Raw genomic sequence first — 24,508 nt, forward strand, 5'->3', positions numbered from 1 at the left:
TTACTATGCACATTCAGTTTCATTCCTGGGATTTGCTCCTTCCACGAAGGTTTTGAAGGTTGGAATAACCATCTGTATTCTGAGGCTCTTCCCATCCCATGTGCTTGAGTGGTGGAACACTTGAAGATGTAATTGCAGTGTCAAGTTGTAAAAAAAAACAGTCACCCTGGGTTGCCCGATAACAATAACATAAGGATTTGAATTGATATTGTTTCTTATGTGTAGTTTCCATGGGTCATCACTGGGTCTGTGTTCTGAATCCACCAGCTGCTGTAGGCTTTGTCTCGCTTTCCTGAAGACCTTTCATATGGTGTAGATTGGAATGAGACTTGTCTATCTTCGTTTTGAATTAATTATGAATGTCTGAAAAAAAAGAAGTTTGTTAGAAACCTGCTAGCATTTTGTTATTTTATGGATAATCTGTTCTGGGGTATGCAGTCCATTTCTTAAACAAGTTTGTTAAAAAAAAATCAATTTTTCTTCAAGGTTAATATAACAGGCAAATACCTTCTGCTGCATGTGTCAGAAAGAGACAATGGAAGATCAGTGTATATTATGAATCGTTATTTCAAAATGTCAGAATAAAGTGGGTCTGCTGCATCCCCCAGGTCTCACATTCTTGAGAGGGGAAGGAAGGCTTGCTTCTCAAATGCTAATGGATTCGCTGTTTTTCTCCCATCCCACCCCCAGGTCTAATTCTGACAATCGACGCCAGAATGGCCGAGAGAGACTGTCCAGCAGTAACGAGAAAGGAAACATGATCATGGAGTCTGCCAAGGAGACTCGCTACTGTGCCGTGTGCAATGACTATGCCTCTGGCTACCATTATGGGGTCTGGTCCTGCGAAGGCTGCAAGGCTTTCTTTAAGAGAAGCATTCAAGGTAATAGTGTATTGTCTAAAAACTGCTCTGTTTATGCCCTAAAAACAGCAGAGAACAGAAAGGAAGACAAGGTCTTTGTACAGCGCTATTTGCACAACACATGAATATCTAGTAAGTCTCTCTGTTCTCCTTGGTTGAAACTTGGAAAAGACACAGACTCCCAGGAGAAGTGGTAATGCCAGGGAAGCTGTGGCTAAGAATTTCTGCTTCCCCCTGGCAAGATAAGACAGCTTTGAGCAACTCCACTAGAAGAATTGGTAACTGGGTCTCTAGTGTACAAGGAAATGTCTCTGGCTTGATGCAGGCATGGCAGGCATACATTCTTATTCTTTCTCAGCTAAGCTTATGTGATGTGGCCTTGTCCAGGTAAATATTATGTTCTGATCTTTACTCCAGACTGACTCTGATTCAAATTGTTCTTTTCCCGCCCTACATCTCTTTCTTGACTCAATGGATGACATGACCTTTTGCTAACATGAGCAGACTCAATGTCTGCTGCCTTATGAGGGACACCCCATCAGTACTGTGTACTTATAAAGAACCAGCTGTGCCACCTCATTCTCCTGCCTTCCTTGGTCCCTCTTTGTGTACAGTTTATAAGTGCAGCTTTCCTGACAAGCCACCAGATACATGCTGTTGCTCCTTTAGAAAGGCCAGTACTGTCACACGATACAGAATTCCACTGGGAAATGTCAGTCATTTTTACTCCCTAAGGTGTGTGCACTAAAGTCCTTGACAGGGACAGAGGCCCGATGGTACTTTTGACTTCTTGAATTCATCTTTTTTTCCCCCCCTAGCAGTGGGGTAGTTTTCTTTCTTCTCTCTTCTTTACCTTTAGAGCTTAAATAAAGCTTAGTGTAGAGCTATGAAGGATACTCCTGCTGCAGTGCCTTCTACAAAATGCCAACTTAAGGAACTTGTTGAAAACCAGAACCTGCCACATTAATAGACACTGACCCAAGAAGAGATTCTCAGGAACTTTCTGCCTCGCCTCTTCAGCTCTGATATGGGCTAACAACCAGGGGATGGTGCACACTATTTATCTTTCCTCCACAGCTGGAAGAACATTTTAAAAAGCTGTTCATATCTTAATAGAGTAGCCTGTGAGGTCAATGTGGTCCATTTTAAAAGCATTTTCCTTGACACTTATTGCTTTCAACATCTTTTAGAATTCTGCTGTAAGACTTGGACTCCTTTGTCTGTGTTCCTAAAAAAATTAATGATATTCTCTATAGCAACTCTTTGTATATATCCCTCTGTTTGAGTGTATCACACACGAACTATTAATTTTATTACCTGATATCAATTTAATTCAGAAAAATAAAATTTAAATCTAGTTTTAGGTCAGTATAAACTTTATCAGGCTTTTGGCAAACATCTTAATTTGTGGATTTACTTTTTATTTGATTTCATACAATTTAAAGTATCATCATTTTCACCAATCATATGCTTACACACCACACATACACACACACACACAAGCACATGCATATACACGCACCCCCCCCCCAAATCAATGAAGAAAATGTAGCCCTTTAAAAACAGGAATTTGGACTCTAGGGAAATTGCTCAGTGAATAAAACACTTGGCACATAAGTGTGAAGTTTCTAGTTTGGATTCTTAGAGCCCATGTAAAAATCCAGGCTGGTACAGCCTCCGCCTATAATCCCAGCCCCAGGGACAGGTGATACCCAACCCAAGCTGGATAGATAGACCAATTAGAATTAGCATACTCTGCTTTCAACAGAAGACTTCCACCTCAGTAAATAAATAATTTGAAAATCGGTTGATAAAGGCACTTTCTGTCAGCTTTAGACCTCCACACACATGTCCCCCGACCATGTAAACACACACACACACACACAAAAAATATGATTAGTGGATATGCTCAGCTATACAACTGGATAAGTCATTTAGTGGGACTGGGTTTTTTCATCAACAAAGTCTATTCAGAGCACTGGTCAGAAATATTTTTGTTTAAAGGGTCAAAATAGTAACCATTGCATGGCCATACTGCCTTTGCTGTAGTCATTTGGATTCAGGACTATAGGCAGATAAGTGGGTATAATGAGGAGTAGCTGTGTGGGACAATATGCAAATAAGTGGAAGTGGTCATGGCAGAGAACGTGCAAATAAATTGGAGTGGCTTCGTACTCAAATAACTATAACTATAGGTAACTGACCAGATCTGGCTAGTGGCCTTATTGTGATCTATAATTTAATTCCTGCTTGCATATCTATAATCTAAGTGTCAATATTTATGAAAGGAGGCTTAAAATATTTGTTTTAAGATAGGTGGCTTTTAAACCTAAACTTTTGATTATTCATATTTTGTAGTCACTTAGTCTGCATTTGTCTGGATGTTCTGAGGGGAAGTTAAAAGTGTGAGAGACATATTTAACAATCTCAAAAAGTTTAAAGTTCATTTGGAAAAGTAGAGACAACTTGTTTTCATGGTGCAATAGGCGAGTAGGTACCTGTGGGCAGAGTGCTACCTGGGCAAAGAGGAAGAAAGAAAATGAGGGGAATGAAAAACTCTTGCTGTGAACTTAAAGTTGTTGTGATTGAAAGGAACATTAGCAACACTGTATTCACATGGTTTCCATTATATCTGTACACATTTGTATTGCAAGCATGCCAAATAAAGTACCTCAAAACCTGGTATTGACTTTAAGCCTCAAGATCATCAGAGCAGAAAACAATAAAAGAGAAAGAAAAATACACTTGCCAAAACAGTGAAGAAAATACAAGCTTAAATAATAAACATCTTATTAGTATAGCATTATCTCAAGTTCAAATATATTTTTAAAATTTCACTTCTTTTTTGAGAGTCACAATATATACCTATTATCTCCGTTTTTATAGTAGAGACTAAATCCGATTCCAGTACAATTGTACCATATGAAAGAGTAATTTTTACCTGTTTTCAGAAACTTCCTATTCATTGTGGTGTAGTCATGTGAAAGGTTTCTGAGACAGGGAAACTATTGAGAGCAGAATTCTGAAAGAAGCCTAGAAAGAAAGGCTGAGTTTTAGAGATGCCATGAGACCTAATAACGGTTGAGGTCTCTGTGTTTATTAAGACATGCATATATTGAACACTCATTCAGACAAAGCAGAGTACACAGACCTGGAGATGGGAAGACGGGGAGAACTGGTGCCTATTTGCACTGAGCTTATAAAATAGAGTCAGAAATGAATAAACAAACCAGCAATTAAGTTGCACTGTGACAAATGTGAAGGATGGGGAATCTAAACTTCACTCAGTCCCTGGAACAGTGAGTAAGACTCTCCGAGAATTTTTACTGATTCAAATTAACTCTGAAGAACAACTCAGGAGAGTGAAGTGGAGGGGGAGGCAAGGGTGGGTGTTTAGTCATCTGTCCACACCCAGACAGACTACTGAGGTTTCCAAAGTAACAGTTGACAATGTTAACTTACCATCATTTAAAATAATGATGTTTCTGAGACTGTGTCAAGGAGCGATGCTTCCTTCCTTTTCCATCTCGATAGTGTTTCTATATACTTTATCTGTTTCCAACTCCACAAAAGAATATACTAGGCAAGTGCAAAAAGGTTTCCAGGCCTGTTTTCTTACCTGAGTCTTGATAACTGGGAGCAAAAAGTTTTCCTGAACTCCTGTGGCTGTTTATAAATCACAGTGACCCTCAAACACACTTAAGGACAGTGAAGGGTCTGACTCGTGGGTGGAAAGTCCTGAAGATGGTGAGGCTTTGCCTATTTTCCTTGTCACTTAAGAAGAGAGCTAGAAAGAAGTATACATCAGATTATTCTCTCTCTCTCTAAGTGTTTTGGTTGAAGAGGCAAAGTGTTTGACTTGAAAGCATACACATTTTCATCCCTTACTTAGGGCACAAACTTGATTACTTAAGGAATTGAGTAATGGCTTCAGGTAAATGTATTTCTTAAAGCAAAATAAAGGATCCAATTTAAGCTAGAGGGATGAAACTGAATATTGTCTTTATTAATCCTCGCAGGCTTCAAATTGTATCTTTGCACAGTGACTGTAGACTGAGTAACCTGATCAGATTTTAGCTTTAGCTACTAGGTGTGCTCCTGGGTTCCTTTTGGAGGGAGAATGGATTTTATAAGATCGCTGGTCCTCTCTCATTGGAATCCCAGAAGGCAACAGGGCACAGTGGAGACCAAGTCTATGTATACACCATTGAACTATACGATCACTTCACAGTCTAAGAGTTGTGAGTAGAAGTTGCTCATTATTGAGTTAGACACACATGATGAAGGCATGTATTAATTTACAAGGTTTCTGGGATAAGGGAGAAATGGTTTCAAGATGATGTCTGGTGAAGGTTAATATGATGGGGATCTTGAATTCAAAGAGGACAACAGAGAGAGAGAGAGAGAGAGAGAGAGAGAGAGAGAGAGAGAGAGAGAGAGAGAGAGAGAGAGAGAGAGATCCACCTGGGCTTTAGAAAGCTTCAGGAAGAAAGCATCCAGCACCCTGGATAGCTCCTGCAACAGCAGTGGTGGGAAACAGATTTGCTTTTCTCAAAGACCAAAGTGTGGACACTTTGCCCCTTCTTAGAATTGGGAACAAAACACCCATGGAAGGAGTTACAGAGACAAAGTATGGAGCTGTGATGAAAGGATGGACCATCTAGAGACTGCCATATCCGGGGATCCATCCCATAATCAGCTTCCAAACGCTGACACCATTGTACACACTAGCAAGATTTTGCTGAAAGGACCCAGATAGAGCTCTCTCTTGTGAGACTATGCTGGGGCCTAGCAAACACAGAAGTGGATGCTCACAGTCAGCTATTGGATGGATCACAGGGCCCCCAATGGAGGAGCTAGAGAAAGTACCCAAGGAGCTAAAGGGATCTGCAACCCTATAGGTGGAACAACATTATGAACTACCCAGTACCCCGGAGCTCTTGACTCTAGCTGCATATGTATCAAAAGATGGTCTAGTCGGCCATCACTTGAAAGAGAGGCCCATTGGACTTGCAAACTTTATATGCCCTAGTACAGGGGAATGCCAGGGCCAAAAAGTGGGAGTGGGTGGGTAGGGGAGTGGGGGGGAGGGTATGGGGGACTTTTGGGATAACATTGGAAATGTAAAGGAGGAAAATACCTAAAAAAAAAAAAAGAACTTTAGACTTGGGGCTGAAGAGATGGCTCAGTGGTTAAGAGCATCCACTGTTTGCTCTTCCAGAGGATTCTGGTTCAATTCCCAGCTCTCACATAGCAGTTAATAACTGTCTGTAAACTCCAGTTCAAGAGGACCTGGCACCCTCACACAGACATACATGCAGGCAAAACACCAATGCACATAAAAATAAATACATAGTTTAAGAACTTCAGGCTCACTTAGCAGGCTCTGTGTACTTGTAGAGATCTGTTTCTTTAATCTTGGGGACTCACCTCTGTCCACTCAAGAGGGGCTGTGCTCACACTTCTTTTCAAATTAGTTTTCTCTCTCTGAGTGCATTCATGTGAAGAGTAGGAGGAATACTAGAAGAGCCACCCATTTCTTCACAGGATTATTTTATTTCTGAGATCTTTTTAGAGATATGTCTGATCCTATCCACTCCCAGCAAATAGTAAGTCTTTGTTCTCAACATTTCCACTCATGACCCTCTCTAGTCTGTAACAGCCAGTGAGATCCTTTTGATTAGTTGAATCGTATGATTTTTTGAGCTTAAAACTCCTAGTGTCCTTAGATTCAAACCTCCTTTATTGGGGCTGAAGAGATGGTTCAATGATCAAGAGTGCTTACTGCACAGACAGTTTGGTTCTCAGAACCCACATTAGGCAGTTCACAACTACCTGTAATTCTAGCTTCGAGGGATCTAACACCTTCTTCTGGCCTCTGTGGATATCTACATTTATGTTTTACACACACACACACACACACACACACACACACACACACACACACACACACATGAGAGAGAGATAGAGAGAGACAGAGAGAGAGAGAGACAGAGACTGAAAGACACAGAAAGAGAGACAGAGAGAGACACACACAGAGAAAGTTAAAAACCTTTTATATGATTTAATTATTCCTGCCTATTTCAACTCCTGCTAATGTCTGCCCATTCACTGTAATTCAGCTGCATTGATATTTTCTTTTCTTTTCTTTCTTTCTTTCTTTCTTTCTTTCCTTTTTTTTTTTTTTTTGTCCTCAACACAACAATGATTCTTCAGGACCCGAGTAGGTGTGGTCCTCTCAGTTCCTTTGCTTGGATCATCCTGCTGTTTTCTTGCCCAGTTTCCTCCTTTGTACATGTATGAGGTGTGCATGAACATATTCATATGGATGTGGGTACGTGTGAATATGTATGCACATGCATGCACGTGCGTGTTTGTGTGTGTATCACACTCACTCTTCACATTGTTTTGTGAGTCAGGGTCTCTTGCTGAAGCTGGAACTCTGTTTTGGCTACTCTGGCTAGTCAGATTCACTTGTGGATTCCCTGTCTCTGTCTTCCATGTGCTGGGATTATAAGCTGGCTATCTCACATGGGTTAGCTTAGTAGGGAAGGTGTCAGTGAAAGTGTTATATGTGATAGGTTTGGGAAAAAAACTAAAGATTTCTCACAAGCAGGAAAAATTTTGGCACAGGGGTTGGAGAAGTGGTTCAGCAATTGAGAGCACTTTTATGTTCTTGCAGAGGACCTGGGTTCAGCTCGCAGCATTGATATGGCGGCTCCCAACTGTCAGTCTAGGTCTAGGGTACACGAAGCCCTCGTCTAGCCTCTGCAGGCATCATGTAAGCCATGTGGTGAACGTACATATGTGTAGGCAAAACATTTATCCACAGAAAACAAAAATTAAAAAAGATTTTGGAACAGAATTTTAGGCATGTGGAAAAGGATAGATGGAGAAGTTGAGTAAGCCAGCCGGGAACAACCTGGGGCTTAGCTTACTGCCTTTGGCTTATTTATTCCATTTTTAGATCTGTAAGTGGGTCCTATCTCCATATCTGCTTCTGCCTTCCCTTTCTTCTTTCTTCTCCCAAGTTTTCCAGGATTTTGTTCCCATCCAATACGGACTTAACAGTGACCCCACAGATAAGCTGCAGATACCCTAACATCTCATACACCAGAATGTGACACATCTGGAAAATAAGGTTGTAGAAAACAATAATTTATCAGTGAAGTCATTCTGAGGCACAGGAGCTTTTAACTTAATATCCCTGATATCCTTGTGAGAAGAGGGGGGTGTGGAGACAGCCATGTATGATGGTAGAAAGAGATATATCGAAGTGATATATCTACAAAGCAAAGAACAAAAATGCTCATTGGCTAATCCCAGAGGCACACAAAGCTTGCTCGGCTCCACACACACCTTTATTTCAGAATTTTACATTGTATCCCTAGGAGACAATGTATTTGTGTAATTTTAAGGAACTCATTTGTGATGCTTTATTATGGTAGACATAGGAAAGCAATTCTATACTTAAAGCCCAGTGTTTTGTGATTTGGTAAATATCTCCTAAATCGACCCCTATCTCATCCTGACTTGCCAATTACTCTGCGCTGATTCTTTTTTACCACCGGCAGCTGCTGGCTAGGAGGCACGCCCGTTCTTTCACCACTGTCTCAGACAGCCCTCGTCTCTAACGTTTCCAGCAGAAATCTTGGATATTTCTAATGAGTTTATTGCTTAAACATATACCCACCCAATTCCCATTATTCAGACTTGGCTCCTTTGCCCAAGATAATCACAGCATGTCAGTCAGTCTGTCTCTCCTACACCATTTGTTTGTTTTGTTTTTCCTTTCCTGTGAGCCATTCTGCACACTGTCTTTCTATTAATATTCTCAAAGAAAAATCACTAATCTTGTCAGTCCTTCGTACGAAATCCCTTAATGAGTTCTACTGCTCAAAGAGTAGTGCTTAGACAACACTGTGAGGAGTCACCTATGCATATCTTGTTCTAGCTTTTGTTTTGAGGTGTTCTAAAGTCACTATCTGTACTTACTTGTATGTGTCTGATATGACACACGCTAGATTGTTCATCAGTTTATTGGTCAGAATTCTGGCCCAGTCTTTCCCCCATTAATTAATTAACTAATTAATTAATTAACTTACATCCTGATTGCTGCCCTCCTGGCCCCTCTTACACATTCCTTTTCCCCATCTTCATTCCCTTCTCTTCTGAGAGTATGGAGTGCTCCCTGGGTATTCCCCCACTCTGGCATGTAAAGTCTCTTCAGGTCCAGCTGCATTCTCTCCCACTGAGGTCGGACAAGGCAGCCCCTGCTCCAGTTGTTGGGGGACCTGCATGAAGATCTAGCTGCACATCAGCACACATGTACAGGGGATCTAGGTCCAGGTGTGTATTATGCTCTTTTGTTGATGGTTCTGTCTCTGAGAGCACTAAGGGTTCAGGTTAGTTGACTCTGTTGGTCTTCCTGTGGAGTTCCTATCCCCCCAGGCCCCCCAGTTCTTCCCCTAACTCTTCCATAAGACTCCCCAAGCTCTGTCCAATGTTTGGCTGTGGATCTATGCATCTGTTTCAGTCAGCTGCTAAGTAGAGCCTTTCAGAGGACAGTTATGCTAAGCTCCTATCTGCAAGCATAACCAAGTATCATTAATAGTGTCAAGGATTAGTGTTTGCCCATGGGATGAGTCTCAAGATGGGCCAGTTATTGGTTGTCCTGCTAGGTCTTAACCTGTAAGGATTCTTAAACTCATTAAGCATGACTGTCAAAAACAATCTCACACACTGGTTCATAAGTTCTCTCTCTTCTGGCTCCTCCACAAGACACTGTTTTACTGGGTTGCATACATTTGTGTACATCCGTTCTTCTCATTGTGACGGTGAACTCCTCAGAGGTTGGTACAAAATTAAGATTTCCTCTCAATGAGCAGACGGCAGCACAGACAGGGTTAAGATTCACTTGGGTTGGTTTAGGTAAAGCAAAGCCATCAGTTTCACCAGTGAGGTGTTAATATGGCACAATAGTTTCTGATAAAGGGTAGACTGTCAGCAGCACGTTTTTCAATGAGAGATGGAAAACAGCAGAGAATGGGAGAAAATGGAGGCATCGAGATAAATAGGGTGGTAGTCAGCTCACCCAAGTGCTCAAAGATACGTGGTGTTTGTAAAATGGGACAAAAGGAAATAGAATGGAAGGCCCAATGAAATAATGTATATTGTATTAAAGTGAATTAAACATTTTATAATAGTGGAAAGAGTCAATGATGTTCAAAGGGGAATGAATGAACAGGGAACATTAAGAGCCAGGCCAATTAACTCAGATACAAAGGAAGTTCAATGCTAGACATGCCAAGTTGGAGATAGATGATAGCTAGGTACACAGAGAGCCAGCATATCTTTTTTTTTTTTTTGCTTCTAGTCTCCAAAGGTATTTATTATAGGTTTTTTGAAGAAAGGTGTTCATTTTTATGACTGTTGTGACACAGTGCTCAAAAACCTTTGAAGTACAATGATCAATCGGTATTTGTACACATGATATAAAAATAGTATGCTGATTGATTGGAGGTGAGGTTCCATCCTCCAATCTGCAGATAGTAATACATGAAAATCAAAAGGAAATCGAAGATTAATAAGACCAGTCTTTGTTAAGACATCATAACTTCAATCAGAGTAGGATTTTGATGCCCAAGAAGATGGCTGCAAAGCTTAGAAACTCATAAAGAGAACGAATTTTGAAAAGATTATAAAGGATGAGACAGTTGCTTTGCACATTATAAAAAAGAAATCAAAGCTAGTTTTAATGTCTTTCCAGCAATGTAGAAAGATTCTTATATGCATGTATACATGAAGATAGATGCAAAGATAGTCATTGAAGCACTTTCATAATGGAGACCACCTAGTCACGAAAGTCACTACTAGACAGTAATATATTCATACAGTGCAATAGTATTGTGACACGAATTGATAAGCCAGCATATCTTGATACACAGAGATATTCAGCAGCTACAAAATAGAACTGACACTCTGCTCTAATTCACGGATGGGATTGGAGTCATTTTCTCAATTAATTTTAAAGGAAGTGGCAGAGAAGAATGGCTTTGTTGTGAAGATGGCATGCTTTAAATGATGAAAAAGTAGGTGTCAACTAGCTTCCATTGCTCAGAAACTACCAAGATTATGAACTTAAAGAGAGGAAGGGTTTGTCTTGGCTTCCAGTTTCAGAGATTTCAATGTGGGGTCAGCTGGCTAGATCACTTTTGGAGATAGAGAAAGCACTGCATTATGGCAGGAACACACATGGTAGAGGAGGCCTATCAACTCATGGCTGGAACAGAGAGAAAGAACAGGCATGTGTCCCATATCTGCCTCAAAGGTATACCCTAAGTGAGTGACTGGAAGATTTCCCACTAGCCTCTATTTTATAAGTGCTCCAACACCTCTCAATAGTGCCATGAGCTTCAGGCCAAACCTTTCCCATGTGTGCCTGTAGGATACACTTACCCAAATCACAGTAGAAACTCCAAAATCTTCCTTTTGATTCTCAGAATAGCATGTTAAAAGACATTTCTAGATCTTCTTGAAACCTTGTGAAAATATCATCTTCATTAACAAAAGTATGTTCACAAGAACCTACTGGACAGGAAAATCATGATTTACTTAACAGGACCATGTGGTGCACTTTAGAATGTTAAGGTTAAAAATCACTATCCTGGTACCGACACACTAAGCTGTACAAAGTGAAGTACAGGAACAATGTGAGCATTTAAATGATGCTGATGAAGGGACTCAGACCCTGGTGGTTTCTGAAGGTGAGTTAGGTTGTGGGAGTTCATTGTCCCCTCTTGAGGCTCAGAACTTGCCGAATCCTTGACTTGTCAGAATTCTGTCTTAATTGTTCATCTTGAGACAACATGCATACTGTGCTGTAAAGGGACAAGACTATGTAAACCAAAGGCAGAGAGCATAAATCTGCACACAGAGGAAACTTTCAAGGGAAAAACCTTACAATGAACCTTCCTCAAAGACAGGTATTAGCCTCAGGTACTGATAAATTTGCTAGGTGTTTGGCTCTTGATTCTCATTAGAGAGAAAGAAAGAAAGAAACCTTCTTCTGTAAAGTCACAGGACTGATCTTATTAATGTTTTGTTGTAGGCAGCATTTTAATGGTCATGATCCTCCTGCCTCCACCTCCTGAGATCTGGGATGACAAACAGGTGACACCACACCTAACCACATTATTGATTTTAAATGCTTGTAGCTCTCCACTCTGATAGTTAGCTAGATTAGGTTAGACTTATGCATATACATCTGCATCGATCTATGGATCTAGAGAAATCTGTAGGAAGAGAAGTCACACTCTTCTACCTGAGAGATGACGTTGCTTCTGGTCCATTATTTTCCTTTCTTTCTTCCTTTTGGCCAAGTAATCTTTATCTTGGAGATAATTAAGATAAAATTCCTCTGACAAATGAAATCAGTATAGATTCCTGTTTCTTGGCAGCTTTTATGGACATAGCTGAGGCTTTCAGTAGACTTTAAAAACCATGGCAACAAATGCCTTCGAAGGGTAATCAAAGGTTCCAAATGGTTTTAATCGCTGGTGGTTTTTTCTTTTCTTTTCTTTTTTAATGCTACCACTTGGAGTATTCTTCTTCTTTTTCACTTTTTGTTCATCTGATTGAAATTAAATTTCCAATTTCCCTACTAAGTGGTTCTCTTCTGGTCATGGCACTGACTATTTCCATTAAAGTTGTAGCTTGTGCCCATGTGTAGTGCTTAAGCTCATCAACAATCCATTAAAAAGCCCCATTTATGAATGGCAATAATTTTCCACAAAAATTATAGACAGCCTTTAATGGGCACATATTCAAAGGGTATTAACTAACCCTCAAAATTATTGGCTACATTGTCCTTACAAGCCTTACAGTGATGGTCTAGAGCCACAATCCTCCCTAAATTCTCTGTTCTTTGTAGAAAATGACTGTTGACACCTTTATATCCTTTAAAAATGAAAGTCTTGTTCTCAGACATCCACTCACTCAGAGGAAAGTATAATTTGAAGAATAGGAAGATCATTTCTGGGCCACATCCTATGCTATTGCTGCACCAAACATGCAGGCAAAACTGTTATTGCCTGGATGTTTTTGTGGGGAAAAATATCATTCACAAGAACAATCTATTTCATAAATCTGCTGTCCAGGTGTAGAACCTCTTTTTCTTCCATGTTAAGCCTGCAGCATGTGTGGGTTAGCGAGCAGAAGATATCCATGGTCCGAAGAAAGACACAGGGAAGGGAGGATTGCTGTTTCCCCCACATGTCCACCTTCCCCTAGATGAAATAAAAATACTTTAGTCTTCATTTGCTAAGAAACAAGGAATGGAAAACACAATTTAATTATTAAATTACAACTTCTCCCCATAATGGGCACTCATTTTCTCTATTTGTTTTGAGAAGGAGTAAATGGATTTTAAATTTTATCCAAATGTGCATTATCCTTATTTGATGCACTTGTCAGTTTCAGACCATTTGTACTAGGACGTAAAGAATGAATGAGATTGAATGGAATCCAATTACTTACAAATGCCTGGGTGAGTGACTGGGTTATGTTTATAAATATGATCTGTGTGGTTAAAATGTAAATGCAATCATTTTAAATGTGGCTAGCCCTCTCTAAGGTCCTTCACTGAGCAATGCACAAGATATTCTCCTTATAGTCCATAGAAGATATATTATAGTTCATAAGGTGATCCAAATTTGTAATTATTTGTTCTTTTGACACCTTGGAGGTGGTTTCTTCTGATTTCTAGCACCTGAAACACTGTTTATGCTCTCAGAGCTGCTGTAGATTCGCTGCACCCCCACTCTCTCTCTTCCAATTCCCTACTCTCCTTCCTTCTTCCTTCTTAGCACTTATACCCACGAGCACTTTCCTGCTCATGTTCCCCAAAGCCTCTTTCCCAGAGAGGACTAACTTGTTGAGTTAAGGAATTTATATTTTCCTGTTGCCTTTATGCAACAGATATTTATTTTCTGTCATTTCATAGTAGCACCATGAGAAATTTAAGAATACAACATGTGCAATCTAATGAAGGATTCAGCTGGTCACTGATAGAAGACTATGCTAAATCACACAAGATTTAAACTCAGCACTAGAAGAGATGCCCCACGGCTTTGGGGATGGAGAAGAGACTCTTATTGAAAGGTTAGGAGTTCAGAGTCGGAGTGAGAACACTTCTCTAGAATAAACTAGACAACTCTATGGAAGAAATAGTGAGTCAACTAGCATCTGTCCGAAGCACATTAAAGACGTCTCTTTCATTGTTAATATCCTGTAATTTGCATTTAGTCATTATTTGCCTAGTCCTGCATGGTCGTTGTAGTAGTACAACATTAGATAGTATGTTAGAACCCTCTATGCTTTAAAGCTACTTGTCACATAGATTCTAACACATTCTGGCTGTATCGCTCTCTCAATGTCATGAGTAATAAGTCTCTAATGACAAATCCAGAATTTGGCTGGTGCGTATTTCTGGGCTGTGTGAGCGATATACTATTTCAACTTAGTTTTAAAGCTTAACATGGGAATAGTATTAATAAAATATTAAGATACTCCCTCCACTGTAGTAATAGATAATGTAGCGATGGTGGAAATAAAAGTACTATGTTTTATTATCATATAGAGAAAAGCAGTTGGTTCCAAGTAAAGAGTTGTTTGGGCAATTATAACTTAGAGCCTGTGACTTTTAATGTTTGTGATACTCTTGATCTTTTCCTTGGTTATTTATGGAGGGTGTTTGTCTAAAAATTCTGTGTGTGTGTGTGTTGATGTAACAATGTGTTTCTCTGTGTGTGTCTGTGTGCTTGTGTTTCTGTGTGTCTTGGTCTATGTGTATGTGTGTTTGTGTATAGGTGTATATGTGTGTATGTGTGTGCCTAATTGTGTGCATGTGAGCGCAGTCACCCACAGAGGCCACCAAAAGGCATTGGATCTCCTGGAACTGGAATGATTGTGAGCCACCCCATGTGGGTGCTGGGACTCAAACTTGGATTCTGTACATGAGCAGCACATGCTTTTAACCACGGAGCTAAGGCACTTTCAATCAAATGCTGTACACATAAGGGTCAGAAGAACCATGTGAATCTTGACCCTGTCACTAGGCTCCTTCATCATATGCTGACTGTGTGCCTCCTGACTATAAATCCATGGGAGGAGCTGCGACAGTGACATGGATGCTAGGAAATCTTTGGCGACAAGGTGGCCTTTCTCTTTTTTTTCTACTTTCACTCCCATATTTCTTTATCAAATCAAATCAAGACACCATAGACACCTGCCTTGATTTGAACTCCATTTTTCTGAGAAATAAAAGTGCTGTCAAGGGCTCTACAAGACAGCTATTGCTGATGAAATGCTGTATTGGTGGCTGCTTTTTCTGAACAGAATGCAAAAAAAAAAAAGGATTTGTGTCAAATATTTTTTATAAACCAGTTCCTTTTATTATTTATTTTTATTTTTTTGCTTTATATTTTTTATTAGGTATTTATTTCATTTATATTTCCAATGCTATCCCAAAAGTCCCCCACCCGCTCCCCACCCACTCCCCCTTTTTGGCCCTGGCGTGCCCCTGTACTGGGGCATATAAAGTTTGCAAGTCCAATGGGCCTCTCTTTCCAGTGATGGCCGACTAGGCCATCTTTTGATACATATGCAGCTAGAGTCAAGAGCTCCGGGGTACTGGGTAGTTCATAATGTTGTTCCACCTATAGGGTTGCAGATCCCTTTAGCTCCTTGGGTACTTTCTCTAGCTCCTCCATTGGGGGCCCTGTGATCCATCCAATAGCTGACTGTGAGCATCCACTTCTGTGTTTGCTAGGCCCCAGCATAGTCTCACAAGAGAGAGCTCTATCTGGGTCCTTTCAGCAAAACCTTGCTAGTGTGTGCAATGGTGTCAGCATTTGGAAGCTGATTATGGGATGGATTCCCGGATATGGCAGTCTCTAGATGGTCCATCCTTTCCTCTCAGCTCCAAACTGTGTCTCTGTAACTCCTTCCAGGGGTGCTTTGTTCCCAATTCTAAGACGGGGCAAAGTGTCCACACTTTGGTCTTCGTTCTTCTTGAGTTTCATGTGTTTAGCAAATTGTATCTTATATTTGGGTATTCTAAGTTTCTGGGCTAATATCCACTTATCAGTGAGTACATATTGTGCGAGTTCCTTTGTGATTCGGTTACCTCACTCAGGATGATGCCCTCCAGGTCCATCCATTTGCCTAGGAATTTCACAAATTCATTCTTTTTAATAGCTGAGTAGTACTCCATTGTGTAAATGTACCACATATTCTGTATCCATTCCTCTGTTGAGGGGTATCTGGGTTCTTTCCAGCTTCCGGCTATTATAAATAAGGCTGCTATGAACATAGTGGAGCATGTGTCCTTCTTACCCATTGGGACCTCTTCTGGATATATGCCCAGGAGAGGTATTGTGGGATCTTCCAGTAGTACTATGTCCAATTTTCTGAGGAACCGCCAGACTGATTTCCAGAGTGGTTGTATAAGCTTGCAATCCCACCCACAATGGAGGAGTGTTCCTCTTTCTCCACATCCTCGCCAGCATCTGCTGTCACCTGAATTTTTGATCTTAGCCATTCTGACTGGTGTGAGGTGAAATCTCAGGGTTGTTTTGATTAGCATTTCCCTGATGATTAAGGATGCTGAACATTTTTTTTCAGGTGCTTCTCAGCCATTCTGTATTCCTCAGGTGAGAATTCTTTGTTCAGTTCTGAGCCCCATTTTTTTCCCATTTTTTATTAGGTATTTAGCTCATTTACATTTCCAATGCTATACCAAAAGTCCCCTATACCCACCCACCCCCACTCCCCTACCCACCCACTCCCCCTTTTTGGCCCTGGCATTCCCCTGTACTGGAGCATATAAAGTTTGCATGTCCAATGGGCCTCTCTTTCCAGAGATGGCCGACTAGGCCATCTTTTGATACATATGCAGCTAGAGTCAAGAGCTCCGGGGTACTGGTTAGTTCATAATGTTGTTCCACCTATAGGGTTGCAGATCCCTTTAGCTCCTTGGGTTCTTTCTCTAGCTCCTCCATTGGGAGCCCTGTGATCCATCCATTAGCTGACTGTGAGCATCCACTTATATGTTTGCTAGGCCCCGGCATAGTCTCACAAGAGACAGCTACATCTGGGTCCTTTTGATAAAATCTTGCTAGTATATGCAATGGGGTCAGCGTTTGGATGCTGATTATGGGGTGGATCCCTGGATATGGCAGTCTCTACATGGTCCAACCTTTCATCTCAGCTCCAAACTTTGTCTCTGTAACTCCTTCCATGGGTGTTTTGTTCCCAATTCTAAGGAGGGGCATAGTGTCCACACTTCAGTCTTCATTCTTCTTGAGTTTCATGTGTTTAGCAAATTGTATCTTATATCTTGGGTATCCTAGGTTTGGGGCTAATATCCACTTATCAGTGAGTACATATTGTGTGAGTTCCTTTGTGAATGTGTTACCTCACTCAGGATGATGCCCTCCAGGTCCATCCATTTGGCTAGGAATTTCATAAATTCATTCTTTTTAATAGCTGAGTAGTACTCCATTGTGTAGATGTACCACATTTTCTGTATCCATTCCTCTGTTGAGGGGCATCTGGGTTCTTTCCAGCTTCTGGCTATTATAAATAAGGCTGCTATGAACATAGTGGAGCATGTGTCCTTCTTACCAGTTGGGGCATCTTCTGGATATATGCCCAGGAAAGGTATTGCTGGATCCTCCGGTAGTACTATGTCCAATTTTCTGAGGAACCGCCAGACTGATTTCCAGAGTGGTTGTACAAGCCTGCAATCCCACCAACAATGGAGGAGTGTTCCTCTTTCTCCTCATCCAAGCCAGCATCTGCTGTCACCTGAATTTTTGATCTTAGCCATTCTGACTGGTGTGAGGTGGAATCTCAGGGTTGTTTTGATTTGCATTTCCCTGATGATTAAGGATGTTGAACATTTTTTCAGGTGCTTCTCTGCCATTCGGTATTCCTCAGGTGAGAATTCTTTGTTCAGTTATGAGCCCCAAGATGGAAAGATCTCCCATGCTCATGGATTGGCAGGATCAACATTGAAAAAATGGCTATCTTGCCAAAAGCAATCTACAGATTCAATGCAATCCCCATCAAAATTCCAACTCAATTCTTCAACGAATTAGAAGGAGCAATTTGCAAATTCATCTGGAATAACAAAAAACCTAGGATAGCAAAAAGTCTTCTCAAGGATAAAAGAACCTCTGGTGGAATCACCATGCCTGACCTAAAGCTTTACTACAGAGCAATTGTGATAAAAACTGCATGGTACTGGTATAGAGACAGACAAGTAGACCAATGGAATAGAATTGAAGACCCAGAAATGAACCCACACACCTATGGTCACTTGATCTTCGACAAGGGAGCTAAAACCATCCAGTGGAAGAAAGACAGCATTTTTAACAAATGGTGCTGGCACAACTGGTTGCTATCATGTAGAAGAATGCGAATCGATCCATACTTATCTCCTTGTACTAAGGTCAAATCTAAGTGGATCAAGGAACTTCACATAAAACCAGAGACACTGAAACTTATAGAGGAGAAAGTGGGGAAAAGTCTTGAAGATATGGGCACAGGGGAAAAATTCCTGAACAGAACAGCAATGGCTTGTACTGTAAGATCGAGAATTGACAAATGGGACCTAATGAAACTCCAAAGTTTCTGCAAGGCAAAAGACACCGTCAACAAGACAAAAAGACCACCAACAGATTGGGAAAGGATCTTTACCTATCCTAAATCAGATAGGGGACTAATATCCAACATATATAAAAAACATAAGAAGGTGGACTTCTGAGCCCCATTTTTTTAACGGGGTTATTTGATTTTCTGGAGCCTACCTTCTTGAGTTCTTTATATATATTTGACATTAGTCCCCTATCGGATTTAGGATAGGTAAAGATCCTTTCTCAATCTGTTGGTGGTCTTTTTGTCTTGTTGACGGTGTCTTTTGCCTTGCAGAAGCTTTGCAACTTTATGAGGTCCCATTTATTGATTCTCGATCTTACTACACAAGCCATTGCTGTTCTATTCAGGAACTTTCCCCCTGTACCCATATCTTCGAGGCTATTTCCTACTTTTTCCTCTATAAGTTTCAGTGTCTCTGGTTTTATGTGGAGTTCCTTAATCCACTTAGATTTGCCCTTAGTACAAGGAGATAGGAATGGATCAATTCACATTCTTCTACATGATAACTGCCAATTATGCCAGCACCATTTGTTGAAAATGCTGTCTTTCTTCCACTGGATTTTTTTAGCTCCCTTGTCAAAGATCAAGTGACCATAGGTGTGTGGGTTCATATCTGGGTCTTCAATTCTGTTCCATTGTTCTACTTGTCTGTCTCTATACCAGTACCATGCAGTTTTTTTTTTTGTTTTTTTTTTTTTTTTGTTTTTTTTTTTTTATCACAAATGCTCTGTAGTACAGCTTTAGGTCAGGCATGGTGATTCCACAGAGGTTCTTTTATCCTTGAGAAGAGTTTTTGTTATCCTAGGTTTTTTGTTATTCCAGATGAATTTGCAGATTGCTCTTTCTAATTCTTTGAAGAATTGAGTTGGAATTTTGATGGGGATTGAATCGAATCTGTAGATTGCTTTTGGCAAGATATCCAGTTTTACAATGTTGATGCCAATCCACGAGCACGGGAGATCTTTCCATCTTCTGAGATCTTCTTTAATTTCTTCTTCAGAGACTTGAAGTTCTTATCATACAGATCTTTCACTTCCTTAGTTAGAGTCACGCCAAGGTATTTCATATTATTTGTGACTATTGAGAAGGGTGTTGTTTCCCTAATTTCTTCTCAGCCTGTTTATCCTTTGTGTAGAGAAATGCCATTGACTTGTTTGAGTTAATTTTATATCCAGCTACTTCATTGAAGCTGTTTATCAGGCTTAGGAGTTCTCTGGGGGAATTTTTAGGGTCACTTATATATACTATCATATCATCTGCAAAAAGTGATATTTTGACTTCTTCCTTTCCAATTTGTATCCCCTTGATCTCCTTTTGTTGTCTAATTGCTCTGGCTAGGACTTCAAGTACAATGTTGAATAGGTAGGGAGAGAGTGGACAGCCTTGTCTAGTCCCTGATTTTAGTGGGATTGCTTCCAGCTTCTCACCATTTACTTTGATGTTGGCTATTGGTTTGCTGTAGATTGCTTTTATCATGTTTAGGTATGGGCCTTGAATTCCTGGTCTTTCCAAGACTTTTATCATGAATGGGTGTTGGATTTTGTCAAATGCTTTCTCAGCATCTAATGAGATGATCATGTGGTTTTTGTCTTTGAGTTTGTTTATATAATGGATTACGTTGATGGATTTCCATATATTGAACCATCTCTGCATCCCTGGGATGAAACCTACTTGGTCAGGATGTATGATTGTTTTGATGTGTTCTTGGATTCAGTTAGCAAGAACTTTATTGAGGATTTTTTGCATCGATATTCATAAGGAAAATTGGTCTGAAGTTCTCTATCTTTGTTAGGTCGTTTTGTGGTTTAGGTATCAGATTAATTGTGGCTTCATAGAATGAGTTGGGTAGAGTACCTTCTGCTTCTAGTTTGTGGAATAGTTTGTGAAGAACTGGGATTTGATCTTCTTTGAAGGTCTGATAGAACTCTGCACTAAACCCATCTGGTCCTGGGCTTTTTTGTTTTGGAGATTATTAATGACTGATTCTATTTCTTTAGGGGATATAGGACTGTTTAGATCATTAACCTTATCTTGGTTTAACTTTGGTACCTGGTATCTGTCTAGAAATTTTTCCATTTCATCCAGGTTCTCCAGTTTTCTTGAGTATAGCCTTTTGTAGAAGGATCTGGTGGTGTTTTGGATTTCTTCAGGATCTGTTGTTATGTCTCTCTTCTCATTTCTGATTTTGTAATTAGGATGCTGTCCCTGTGCCCTTTAGTGTGTCTGGCTAAGGGTTTATCTATCTTGTTGATTTTCTCAAAGAACCAGCTCCTCGTTTTGTTGATTCTTGTTTCCACTTGGTTGATTTTGCCTCTGAGTTTGATTATTTCCTGCAGTCTACTCCTCTTGGGTGAATTTGCTTCCTTTTGTTCTACAGCTTTTAGCTGTGTTGTCAAGCTGCTAATGTGTGCTCTCTCTAGTTTCTTTTTGGAGGCACTCAGAGCTATGAGTTTTCCTTTTAGAAATGCTTTCATTGTGTCCCATATGTTTGGGTATGTTGTGGCTTCATTTTCATTAAACTCTAAAAAGTCCTTAATTTATTTCTTTATTCCTTCCTTGACCAAGGTATCATTGAGAAGAGTGTTTTTTTTTTTTTTCAGTTTCCACGTGAATGTTGGCATTCTATTATTTATTTTGTTATTGAAGATCAGCCTTAATTCATGGTGATCCGATAGGATGCACAGGGCAATTTCAATATTTTTGTATCTGTTGAGGCTTGTTTTGTGACCAATTATGTGGTCAGTTTTGGGGAAGGTACCATGAGTGCTGAGAAGAAGGTATATCCTTTTGTTTTAGGATAAAATGTTCTGTAGATATCTGTTAGATCCATTTGTTTTATAACCTCTGTTAGTTTCACTGTGTCCCTCTTTAGTTTCTGTTTCCATGATCTGTCCATTGGTGAAAGTGGTGTGTTGAAGTCTCCCACTATTATTGTGCGAGGTGCAATGTGTGCTTTGAGCTTTACTAAAGATTCTTTAATGAATGTGGCTGCCCTTGTATTTGGAGTATAGATATTCAGAATTGAGAGTTCCTCTTGGAAGATTTTACCTTTGATGAGTATGAAATGCCCTTCCTTGACTTTTTTGATGACTTTGGTTTGGGAGTCGATTTTATTAGATATTAGAATTGCTACTCCAGCTTGTTTCTTCATACCATTTGCTTGGAAAATTGTTTTCCAGCCTTTCATTCTGAGGTAGTGTCTGTCTTTTTCCCTGAGATGGGTTTCCTGTAAGCAGCAAAATATTGGGTCCTATTTGTGTAGCCAGTCTGTTAGTCTATGTCTTTTTATTGGAGATTTGAGTCCATTGATATTAAGAGATATTAAGGAAAAGTAATCGTTGCTTCCTATTATTTTTGTTGTTAACGTTGGCATTCTATTCTTGTGGCTGTCCTCTTTTAGGCTAATTGAAGGATACTTTCTTGTTTTTTCTAGTATGTGGTTTCCATCCTTGTATTGTTTTTTTTTTTTTCTGTAATTATCCTTTTTAGGGCTGGATTCATGGAAAGATAATGTGTGAATTTGGTTTGGTCGTGGAATACTTTGGTTTCTCCATCTATAGTAATTGACAGTTTGGCTGGGTATAGTAGCCTGGGCTGGAATTTGTGTTCTTTTAGTGTCTGTTTAACATCTGTCCAGGATCGTCTGGCTTTCATAGTCTCTGGTGAAAAATCTGGTGTAATTCTGATAGGCTTGCCTTTATATGTTACTTGACCTTTTCCCCTTATTGCTTTTAATATTCTATCTTTATTTAATGCATTTGTTGTTCTGATTATTATGTGTCGGGAGGAATTTCTTTTCTGGTCCAGTCTATTTGGAGCTCTGTAGGCTTCTTGTATGTTCATGGGCATCTCTTTCTTTAGGTTTGGGAAGTTTTCTTCTATAATTTTGTTGAAGATATTTGCTGACCCTTTGAGTTGAAAATCTTCCTTCTCATCTACTCCTATTATCCGTAGTTTTGGTCTTCTCATTGTGTCCTGAATTTCCTGGATGTTTTGAGTTAGGATCTTTCTGCATTTTCCATTGTCTTTGATTGTTGTGCCAATGTTCTCTATGGAATCTTCTGCACCTGAGATTCTCTCTTCCATCTCTTGTATTCTTTTGCTGATGCTCGAATCTATAGTTCCAGATTTCTTTCTTAGGGTTTCTATCTCCAGCGTTGCCTCACTTTGGGTTTTCTTTATTGTGTCTACTTCCCTTTTTATGTCTAGTATGGTTTTGTTCATTTCCATCATCTGTTTGGATGTACTTTCTTGTTTTTCTATAAGGATTTGCAACTCTTTAGCAGTGTTCTCCTGTATTTCTTTATGTCAGTTATCAAAGACCTTCTTGATGTCTTCTACCATCATCATGAGATATGCCTTTAAATCCGGGTCTAGATTTTTGGGTGTGTTGGGGTGCCCTGGACTGGCTTAGGTGGGAGTAATGGGTTCTGATGGGTCTTGATTTTTGTTAGTAAGATTCTTACATCTGCCTTTCACCATCTGGTAAACTCTGGCGTCAGTTTTTATTGTTGTCTCTGGTTAGAGCTTGTTCCTCTCCTGATTCTGTTATTCTCTACTAGCAGACCTGGGAGACTAGCTCTGTCCTGGGTTTCAGTAGTCAGAACACACTCTTCAGGCAAGCTTTTCTCTTTCAGGGAAGGTGTACAGATATCTGGCGTTCAGACTTGCCTCCTGGCAGAAGATGAAGGACGGAAACAGGACCCGTCCCAGAAGCTGTTAGCTTCTGTAGTCCACACTCTCACCTGTGCAGTCTAGTCTCAGTAGAGTCTGGGAGCTAAGATGTCTCCCGCAGATGCTCAGGCAAAGCCCTCCCGTGCCGGGCAGACACCTATCCTCTGTGCAGAGTAGTCTCGGTGGAGTCCAGGATCCAAGATGTCTCCCTCAGATGCTCAGGCCAACTAGTTCCTTTTATGTGTATGTGTATATACTAGTGCATATATTGGTACATTTATCATATATGTATTCATATATGCATATTTCCTATCTTCACATCTACATATATTTCTGTTTATCTATCAATCTATCAATCTATCAACCTATCTATCTATCTATCTATCTATCTATCTATCTATCTATCTATCTATCTATCTATCAATCATCTCCTATCTCATCTGTCAATCTATTAATCTATATTTGTTTATCATCTATCCATCTATCTATCTCCTATCTCTATCTTTCATCTATATCTTTATCTTTCTGTCTCTCAATCATCTCTGTCTATCATCTGTCTATCTATCTATCTATCTATCTATCTATCTATCTATCTATCTATCATCTTTCTAGCTATCTCTCTATTGTCTGTCTATCTATCTATCTATCTATCTATCTATCTATCTATCTATCTATCATCTATTCATGTACTCATCATGTACTCATCCCTCTACACCTATCTACCTATTTATCTAAAGTATGTGTGATATTTGGAAATGTGTCCTTTAACATATAAGTAGCAACTACATATGAATTACAGGATCATTGATAACCTTTGATTTTTATTTGTCAGCATTGTTATTTTCTTCATAGGCATCCATTCCTCACACAATAAAACACTGATTTCAGGTGTGGTCTGCAATTGATCAGGTGATTTAATTCCAGCACACTGAATGCTGTTTTCTCACTGTGTATCCCAGAAGTCTCCATTTTATACTTTGAAAGTTTCTTATTTTGTTTGCAAGATGATAAGGCCGCACTCAAATGCAACGTTCATTTCATTAGTTGTTAGTCAAAGTGGAACTGTATTGAGTATTAGTATTATATATATTGTATTATGTAGCTAGCTCCAGGGAACTATTCTTACTCTGGGATAGTGAAAAATCCTAGTGGAGGAGACGAAGGCCCTTGTGTTAATAAACCCACCAGGAGTCTCAGTAGTTAAAGCTGCAGTAGTGGCCAACCATGTGTCATTTTGTCAATTTCCCAAATTG

At 39.8% G+C, this 24,508-nt stretch overlaps 1 protein-coding gene across 12 annotated transcripts in view; it reads left to right on the forward strand.

Moving 5' to 3' along the window:
• Esr1 (estrogen receptor 1 (alpha)) overlaps nt 1-24,508 on the forward strand; it is a 393,645-nt gene that overhangs the window by 133,938 nt on the left and 235,199 nt on the right. For all 12 annotated transcript variants that reach the window (NR_126357.1, NM_001302532.1, NM_007956.5 and 9 more), the window contains one exon: nt 691-881. Coding sequence is in view for 11 of the 12 variants with exons in the window: in NM_001302532.1 (NP_001289461.1) it covers nt 691-881 (191 nt within the window). In the remaining variant the exon portion in view is untranslated. The remainder of the gene's footprint in view (nt 1-690; nt 882-24,508) is intronic.

The sequence above is a fragment of the Mus musculus genome, chromosome 10 (genome assembly GCF_000001635.26).
Source record: "Mus musculus strain C57BL/6J chromosome 10, GRCm38.p6 C57BL/6J".
Lineage (NCBI taxonomy): Eukaryota > Metazoa > Chordata > Mammalia > Rodentia > Muridae > Mus > Mus musculus.